At 64.1% G+C, this 8931-nt stretch overlaps 1 protein-coding gene across 2 annotated transcripts; it reads right to left on the reverse strand.

Moving 5' to 3' along the window:
* On the reverse strand, positions 408 to 8803 carry SSH3 (slingshot protein phosphatase 3). Of its 2 annotated transcripts, none has more exons than XM_003122473.4 (14): positions 7709 to 8803; positions 7174 to 7211; positions 6389 to 6620; positions 5280 to 5398; positions 5131 to 5202; positions 4711 to 4776; positions 4440 to 4628; positions 4271 to 4364; positions 3949 to 4077; positions 3826 to 3872; positions 3058 to 3204; positions 2759 to 2959; positions 2389 to 2662; positions 408 to 1374 (listed from the first exon to the last, which is right to left on the reverse strand). In XM_003122473.4, exons 1-14 carry the CDS (start codon positions 7772 to 7774, stop codon positions 1069 to 1071), a joined length of 1980 nt encoding a protein of 659 aa, XP_003122521.1. In that variant the 5' UTR covers positions 7775 to 8803; the 3' UTR covers positions 408 to 1068. The 2 variants fall into 2 exon arrangements, with proteins under 2 accessions (XP_003122521.1, XP_005660695.1); XM_005660638.3 differs by having other exon boundaries at positions 7174 to 7214.

Raw genomic sequence — 8931 nt, forward strand, 5'->3', positions numbered from 1 at the left:
TTCAAGAACTAGCCTCAGTGGTTCAAAGGAGCTTTGGCTTCTGGGACAGGCTTGGTCCTGTGTAGAGAGGCACAGGCAGCTTCCACTGCCTCATGGGTAACTCCCTTCCGCTGCCCCAACAGAGCCAAGCACCTGCTGCCCAGTATAGACTTGTTCCCCTGCCGACCTGCCCTGGGGGGGTGGGGGTGGGGGACTAGCATTTACCCAGGCCCTGCCCTGGGAGTCACACGAGATGGCCCTGGCTCCCCGCTTCTCGCTTCTCTTCCCCATTCTTCCTCCCACCCCACCCCCGACACACCACTCCCCGCGAGGGCCTGTCACGAGCTACCTGGGAGCTAGGAGGAGACTGGCAGGGGTAAGGAGAGGCCAGCCTCCTTGTGTCGCAGAGAAAGGCCAGACTGACAGGCTTTATCATAAAATTGACAATAAGATGAACATGTTTTTTATTTCTAAGTACAAAGCCAGATACTATTAAGACTGAAAAACTGGCCAGAGGCCATGAAGCACAAAAAGAAGACTCTCTTTGGCGTAGTGCCCTGTGGCCCAGTGCAGTGCCGGCGGGGGTGCTGGGGGCAGCAGTCGAAGACTCAGGCTGCTTAGAGGGCGTGTGGGGGGGCCGACCTGCCAGCCCCATCAGAGGGGCCTGGGGACTGAGGACTGAGGTTACTCTTGGCCTTTGGGGGCCTCTGGTTCTCTGGCCTTCGAGGCCCCAGGAATGAAATGGGGGGATGAGGCAGAGGACTGGGGGAGGGAGGGCGCCCGAGCCTGTCCACACTAGGGAACCCTGTGCTGTGTTCCGTGGCTGCGAGGAAGTGCTTCAGGCCGCAGTGGGCAGGAAGCTGGTCGTTGCCCCCAAAGGCACCTTCAATCTCTGCCACATCCCCAAAAGTAGAGAAAATGTGAGCCCTTGGACAGGGGACATGAGTCTGAGACTTAAGGCTGTAGGTGCCGATGCTGCAGAGACGGGAGCGTGGGGCGTCCTGGGAGGAGCTAAGAGGAGTGTGGACAGGCTGACGGCGTGGAGGGGTGCCCGTCCCAGGAGCTGTGTTTGGGCACCTCTGTCTGTGTCTATGGGGCGTGTGCGAGGGCCTCGCCCTCCTCCTCCTCCTCCTCCTCCTCCTCGCTGCCGTCCACACTCGCCTGCCTCACCACCTTCTGGTGCCTGCGCACCGAGGCACAGCCAGCCTCGCCCTGCTCCTGGAAGGCCTGGGTCCGGCTGGCCACGAGGGCAGCGCTGTTGAGGGCGACCACGGACTGGCGGGACTGCAGGGCCGGCCAGGACCCCTTGCGGACCCGTCTGCCTCCGGGGGCGCCTGAGAGCTGAGAGAAGGGCTGTGGAGAGTCTTCATCCGAAGACTCTTTTGAAGAGAAAACCTGGAAGGGTGAGAGTGTAAAGAAGAGTCAGGGGGAAGCCTTTCCAGGGCAGGGCATGGAGCACAGCCTAGAAGAGCACAGGTGCAGAACGTTTGTTGAGTGACCACTGAAAAACTGAGCTACTCACAGGGCAGATTTCCCCAGGAGGGCAGACAGCACTCCAGCCCCACAGCCCCTGCTCCCCAGCCCTCGGCTGTCTGGCCCCTAGAGGCCCTCCCTAGCTCCCCTGCACCTGCCAAGGCCTCAAGGCCCTCTCCTCTGCCTCCTGCCCCCACTGCCTTGTGCGGTCAGGCCTGTGAGCCACAGGTGAAACAGCTTCCAGGGGCAGGGCCCTGAGCTGGGTGCCCAGTGAGGACACCCTGCTTTTAGGAACAACTACACCCCATCAACCATCTATCCAACCCATTCTTCCGCCCCCCGTGCCACCTCCTCCAGGAAGCCTCTCCCAAGTGTTCCCACCCACTGAGAGATGAGCTCTCCTGCCTCCAGGTCAGTCGTCTTGGTCACACGGGAGCCTGGCTTCCCAAGGCTGAGGCCAGCTTCTGGTCTTAGACTTGTGCCCTGCAGCACTTAGCCCAGAAACAGTGCCCAGCTCCCCTGCCGGAACTTGGGCTGTGTGAGCGCTCTGACCCCTCTGCACCCAGTCTTGGATGGGCGGCCCCTCGGATTTGGGAGGGGGCAGAGAGCACCTTATCCGCATCCATCTAGGGTGACCAGTTGGTTGTGCAGCTCCCGGCCTGGGGAGGATGCTCGGTCCAAGCTGGGCAGCTCTGCCCCTCAGGAAGCAAGTCCTTGCATGAGGCCGAGAGCTGCCTGCAGCCACCAACTGCCACGGAGCCCACCAGGTGGCCCTGGCCCAGGACTGCTCACTGGGTCTCCTCGGCTACTCTGAGGGGACGAAGCTGCCCAGGGAGGGGTCCCCCCTGCTCAGGCCCAAGTGGAGCCCCAGGCCTGCGCTGCCTCCATCCGCCCCCATAGCCCCCACCCTGGGCTCCTTCCTTACCCCAGCCTCACCTCTGGGAGGTCACCGGCCCCTGAGGTGCCTTCCAGCTCCGAGGGGGGCTCCAGGAGGCTGATGGACCTCATAACCCCACGGAGGTTGATTCGGGGCCGCGGCCCCGGCTCTTCCTTTGGGGCTGCCTGGCTCTCTTCCGGCCCCACAACCTTCACCTCCCCACTGCCCTCTGGTTCTGGCGGAAGAGGCGGGAGGGGTGTCGAGATCTCGGGGGCCAGCGGCTCCTCCGGGGAGGCCCCGCCCGCTTTCTGCTCCCAGACATGGCTCTGCCGGCTGTGAGGAGGTGACCCTGAGTCAGCTTCGAGGGACCCCCGGCCGCCACCCCCAGCCCCCACCCCCACCGCCCTTCCCCTGGTTCCCGCGCCCTGCCTGGCGGTCAGGATGCCCTGGTAGGTCTGCAGCTGGCGCAGGAAGCCGGGGTTGGGGCGGGCGATGGGCCGGAGCTCCTGCACGTGGCGCAGAGCCTGCTCCAGGCTCCAGCCGTACTGCTTCATGGCATAAGCCACCACCGTGGCGGCCGAGCGGCTGACGCCCATCTTGCAGTGCACCAGCACCCGGGTGCCCTGCGCCCTGTGGAGGCGGCGGGACAGGGTCAGCGGCCCCCTCCCCGGCCCCCCGCTGTGCAGGGGGCGGGAGGGGGCCGTGGGGGAGGGCGGGCAGCGGCCGACCTCGCGGCCTCCACGAAGCGGTGCGTCTCCTTCCAGTGGGGCAGCAGCTGGGCCGACTCTTCATCCCAGAGGCGCACGTTGTGGTAGGTGAAGCGCTCGGGGTAGAAGTTGTCGATCTCCCGGGCCATGTTCAGGATGTGGCTCACCCTGCAGCACGGGGTACGAGGCCGGGCTGACGGGGCCCGCACCCCCTGGGGGTGGCTGCTTAGTTCTCTTGGTTCTGAGGGTCGGGTGGGAGCGAGCGGCGCAGTTACAGCGGGAGGAGGGGACGACTGGGACCCTTGGGCAAATCGGTTCGCCCCGCTGGCCTGGTCCCCCGCCCGCTTCCAGGGAGCCGCCGGCCGCCCCCAACAGGAGCCCTTCCGTCACTCTCAGGCCTCCCAGAGAAGGGCTTCTGAGCTCAGCTGAATGGGGTGGATCTGCGTGCGGCAAAGAGGCCCACGGCGGACAAATGACAGGAACTGCGACGAGCAGGCAGCCAGGGGCCCCCTGGGAGAGGGGCCCTTCCTTCTCCCTGAGACCTGGTCTGGCAGGGGGGCTTTTCTGCTTTACAACCTGGCGGGGGCCGCAGCGGGGAGGGAAAGGGGACCTAGGGAGCCGCCAGCCAACCAGCAAGGTAGCTGCTCTTCCTGAACCTGCCAGAGCCGGACGCAGAGCTGGCTGCTGCTGAGGAGGGTCTGAGAGCTTCTGGCCAGGCTTCCCGTTGGGGGAGGCCAAGCAAAGAGGGCAGACAGAGGGTGGCCGGTCCTGGGGGGGCTCGGAACCCACCTGTTCCTCTGCAGCTCCTCCAGGTTCGCCGCGTTCCACTCGGAGCCCTTGAACAGAGAGATGGCATCACTGGCCTCCCGCTGCAGCAGCCCGCCTCTCCCACCCCTCGGCCCCGCAGCTCACCAGGTAGAGGTGGGGGAAGATGCGGGTGGCCCGGTCTTGCTGGGCCATGAGCAGCAGCATCTGGTTGTCGATGAAGTCGCGGTACTGCTGGAGAGGGCGTCCCAGGCGCAGCTCCAGGGCCTGGCGGATCTGCGGATGGCAGGTGGGGCGAGGCTGGGCTGCCCTGCGAGGTTCCCGGTGCCCACCCTGCCCTGTGGGGCCTGGGGACAACAGTCTGTCGCCTCCAGGCAGAGGAGCTGAGGCCAGGAAGGAGGCTAAAGCTGGAAGGCCCCTAGGAGGGGAAGGGCCCAGCTCCCTCCCGGGTCCCCGGCGCCCTGCCCACCTCTTTGGAAGTGATGCTCTCCAGGTCACTGGACTCCAGCACCTCCCACAGCTCAGCCCGGATCGCCTGCTCCATCTGCTCCTGTTCTGAGGGCCTGGGAACGGAGCCCATCCGTCAGGGTGGCTTCCCCACTCCATGCACCCCCGTCTCCTCCCCTCCTTGTACTGACCGGCCGGCCTCCAGGCTTGGAGGCCGCAGAGACTCCAGGTCGGCCATGGCCATCCACTCGTTGAGGCAGCCCTGGTCAGAGCTCAGTCTGTCCTGGTAGTGGCTGGCCCAGGTGAGGGCACTGCCCCCTGGCACAAGACCACTACCTAGAGCCGCCTCACAGGCCTGGTGCAACACCTGGAGCGTGGCCCTGGGACAGAGGAGAGGCTGTGACTCTGTCCTCCTGCCTCCCCTACCCAGAGCCTGCGGCCGTGTGGAGCCCCAGCCCTTACCACATGGTCTGGATGGAGATTGGCTTGAAGATTCGACTCTGCCCACCAGATGTCACGCTGAAGCCCCTGCGCGAGACCAGGAGGGGGTGGAGCCCAGCTCCCGGCTCTGGGACAGGGTCCCGGGGAGGCCTGCTCACTAGGCGCCTCCTAAGTGTGGGCCTCAGAACATGTGCACATCATTTGAGCTTCAAAATAAGCCCCTTTTGCCAGACACGGGGCAACTGAGGCCCAGAGAACTTAGGTGACTTGCCCAGGATCACACAGTGACTCTTGGGTAGCGCCGCCGGCAGGCCCAGCCCGGAGTTCTGCAGTGGGTCCCCTGCCCCCGCCCACCCCGACATGCACAGCACTTGGTTACTGCCCCCTCGCCCCCCCCACCCCGCTGTCTCCTTTCCAGTCCCTCCAGCTGCCACCTCTTACCCATCTCCATCCAGGTACACCTGGGTGTCACTCCAGAGCGGCAGGACCAGGCCTAGGGTGCAGCTGGGGGAGCTGGCAGGGGCAGAGGAAAGCCGTTGTCCTCCGGCCCGCGCCCCCTTGCCCGCCTCCCTTCCTCTCCCTGCTCCCACCTGCTGTCAGGAAAGTCCACCCCCAGAAGGATGGTCTCATCCTGGCTCAGACGTTCTCTTGTGGAAACTACCAGGAGGTAGCGGAGCCGGGGAGGCCGGGCGGCCTCCAGCTGGGCTGCCTGGAGAAGACGGGAAGGGACACGCCCCGGGGGTCACAGTGGCCCAGCGGACGCTGCTCCCCCTCCCGCCACTTGACACCCATCCAGGCCTGGAACAGACCTGCCACCTGCTCCCTCTATACCCATCCCTCTCTTCCCAGATGCCAGATCAGTGTTACCATCTAGCGGTTCCTAACTTCAGGATTTCATGGTCCAATAAAAGGTTTAAAAAGATTTTTCTCAAAGAGGACGTGTGCAGAAAAAACCAGAACGGGCATGACAGAGTGTCCATTTTTTTTGCTTCTGGCTGGGAAGGAGGTTTAAAACACACCTTTCCACTTGCCATTATGATTCCAAAAAAGTTTCTCACCAAAGAAAATATTCGGGACACAATCTCACAACAGAGGATGGTGTTTCTGCAGAATAAATTCTGCTCGACGAAAGATTAGCATCGGTTTTTCCCATTCTGCTGCCGACAGCGAGATGTTCCACAGGCAGCTGGGAACTGTGTCCCAGCCGCCCCCGGGCCCCTCCAGCACCAGCCCCGTCACACAGTCAAGAAGGTCCTGTGCTGGTTGTTCAGAAACCACCTCTGGGCCATTCCCAGCTCTTGGACCTAATCTGGCGTCTACAGGCTCACACGGGACACACCTCCCCATCCTTCCCAGCCCGCCAGAGACACAATCTTGCCCTGTTAAAACACCTTGAGGGAGTTCCCGCTGTGGCATAGCAGGCTAAAGATCTGGCATTGTCTCTGTGGCCATGCAGGTTCCATCCCTGGCTCAGAAACTTCCATATGCTGTGGGCGTGGCCATTAAAAAAAACCAAAAAAACCTCAACTCTAGTTGAAACTGCAGAGTCACTGGGGTTTGGGCGCCCCCTGCCCTCACACCACTGCTCCCCAAATAGACTCACACACTGGCTCCATTCCACCCTCTCCTCCAGCTCCCTCCCCTTTCAGAGGGAGCTCCCTCCCCTTTCAGAGGCCAGGGGCTCTGGCGGGCCCCTCACCAGGCGGATGTCGTCCTGCGGCCTCAGCAGCTCCACCATGAGATGCAGGTGCTGACTCTGCTCCTGCTTCCCGGGACTCGGGGGCCCACGGCCGTCATCTGTCTGGTCCCCGCGGGGCTGCTCGTCACTCGGGGGTTCCTCCACTGGCTCAGGGCTGGCCTGGGCTGCGTCCTCACCATCTCCTCCGTCCTGTAGTCCCAGGACAGCCCCACGGAGTACTGCAAAGCTCTGCCTGGCGGGGGGACGGGGAAACCGTCAGAGCCCGTCAGGGTTGCCGGGAGGGCTCCTTCGAACAGGTGTTGGACTCCACCCCCAGAGAGTCAGGGGCTCGCAAGCCGAGGCCCGAGAATGTGCATTTCTAGCCGGTTCCTAGGAATGCTGCCACAGCACTTCAGGAACCACCGCCTCAGAGGCTCTTAAGCCTCCAGCCCATTTCCTCTTGGCTAAGGAGGGACAGAGGTTGCTCCCTTTGCCTTCCCACCTGCCTAACTCAGGAGATACTGTGAACTTGGCGGGGACCCGGAGGGCCTCAGGCCCTGCTCTCCCATCCTGTTCTTTGGCTCGTGACCACCAGCCAGAGCCAGGTCTGGGACAGTGGGTGAAGGAGCCGGAACTGACCACGGGGAAGAGGAAAGGAAAGGCAGCCATCCGTGCCCACCAGCCGTGCCCGCTGGCCTTACTGCCCCACATATTAAGTGGCTGGCTTTGGCTGCAAATCTCCCAGGATGGCAGTGGCCAAAAGTGGCCACTGGATGGAGGCGCCTGTCTTGGGGGCAGCTGCTCACCTTCGTTGGAGCCGGCTTCTGCGCTGGGAGGCCTGGTCCTGCTGAGAAAGCAGCCCCCGGGGCCAGTCAAATGCGGGGAAGGAAGGACTCTCCCCCCCTCCCCTCCTCCCCCCACTCAAGGATTGCTAGGCTGGGGGTGTAAGAATCGCCAGCCCCCAGTCCCAGAAAAGGTGTCAGATCCCTTTCCCACGCCAGTCCACTCTCCACATGGAGGCACTGGGGGAGCCCGGGCCCTGATCCAGGTTGGCAGCCAGAGTTAAGATGGGGGGGTGGCTGCTGGAGGTTTGGCCCAGATCTGGGCCTGGGAAGGGGGTAGGGCCTCCGCAGCCTGGGCTGGCGCTCAGGGCTCCGAACCCTGCTGTGGTCTGAGATCCTGGGAGCCTCAAGATCCCCCCAAACCCGTCCAGCCTGAGACTTGAAGGCCCCCTCCACCCACGCCCAAGCTTGAGGAGGGTCTGCCCATGGGCAGCACGCACTCCCCCAGGCCCACTGGCAGCCGACTGCGTGGGCAGCACCACAGCAAAGTCAGACTCACCGTGGGCCCCACAGGCGTGGAGTGGCCGCTGGCCGGAGGCGAGCGGCTTACTGTGACCAGGGCCATGAGGCCAGGCCGGGGACACCTGGGCCGGCACCGGGCGCCGCGCCCTCCCTCAGCCCCACGGACAGTCCCTGCCCCACAGGACCAGGAAGGAAAGTCCGGAGCCACCAGGGCCTGGCACCTCCTCGGGGGCGGCCCTTAAAGGGCCAGACACCCGCCGAGGCCTGCCGGCGGAGCCCGCCCCGAGTGGCCACCGCCCCTCCTTTCGCAGCTCGACCGGTTCGGCCCGCCTCGCCCCGCCCCCAAAACACGTCGAGGGCGGGGCGCAGGTGCGGAGCCGGCTAGCAAAGGGGCCGCTCACGCTGCCCTGGTCACTCGGGTCGGTCCCTCCTCCCAGGAGGCACCCCTGCCCCGGTCCTCCCTGCTCCGCCCACTTGGGTCACTTGAGCTCTGCTCTGGGCCAAGAGGCGCCCCTGCCCCTGTCCTCCCTGCTCCGGCAGGTTAGGTTGCCGGAGCTGGGCCCGGGTTCTATTGCCCAACAGACACGGGACCTAGCGAGGCAGGCCTGGGGACCCGGGTCTCGGAGGGGACCAGACACAGTGGTCTCAAGGGAGGGGCACCCCACAGTTGTTTCTCCTTGTCAGCTGGCCCTGGCGCTTCCACTCTGGGGAATCGCTAAGGGACACATGAAGCTCCAGGGGATATCAGGCTCAGAACTACGCCAGGAGGCCCACAGCAGGTCCTCAGGGTGGAGGTGAGCAGGCCCCGATGAGCAGGTTCACAGCTGCGACAGAGGGAAGTGACTTAACTGCAAGTCATTGCAACAGAACCTGCCGGAGTTAGGGCAGGAACCCAGGCTGACGTGCCCCTCCGCGCTGGTTCGTTCGGGCTGGTGAAGCTGCCCCCGACACGCGCATGGGTGGGTTCCGGGAAGGCCAGACTGTGTGGCTAGGCGGGGAACCTGGGTCTCCAATAGATGCGACAGAGCTCAGGGGACTTGGTCTCGGAGCTCCTACTCCGTAAGGGCACTTGACACCTGTTGGCTCAATTTCAGTGTACCCTCTCTGCAGCCCTGGAGGTGGTCGGTGGTCTCAGTTATAGCTGAGGAAACTGAAGCTCAGAGACGCTAAGGGGGTCTCGGCCAGGATTCAAACCCAGGTCTAAGGCCCTTGCCCCCACTGTCTCCCCTTGGTGCCCCCCCTTCCCCCCACTGAGTGGAG

Source organism: Sus scrofa, chromosome 2, assembly GCF_000003025.6.
Source record: "Sus scrofa isolate TJ Tabasco breed Duroc chromosome 2, Sscrofa11.1, whole genome shotgun sequence".
Taxonomy (NCBI): domain Eukaryota; kingdom Metazoa; phylum Chordata; class Mammalia; order Artiodactyla; family Suidae; genus Sus; species Sus scrofa.

Coding starts and splice junctions, on each gene's coding strand:
- SSH3 (XM_005660638.3), bottom strand. CDS start 7,774: ATGGCCCTGGTCACAGTAAGCCGCTCGCCTCCGGCCAGCGGCCACTCC. Junction 6,621..7,173: donor AGAAGCCGGCTCCAACGAAG/GTGAGCAGCTGC, acceptor TCCCCCCGCCAG/GCAGAGCTTTGCAGTACTCC. Junction 2,663..2,758: donor CAGGGCATCCTGACCGCCAG/GCAGGGCGCGGG, acceptor ACCTCCTCACAG/CCGGCAGAGCCATGTCTGGG.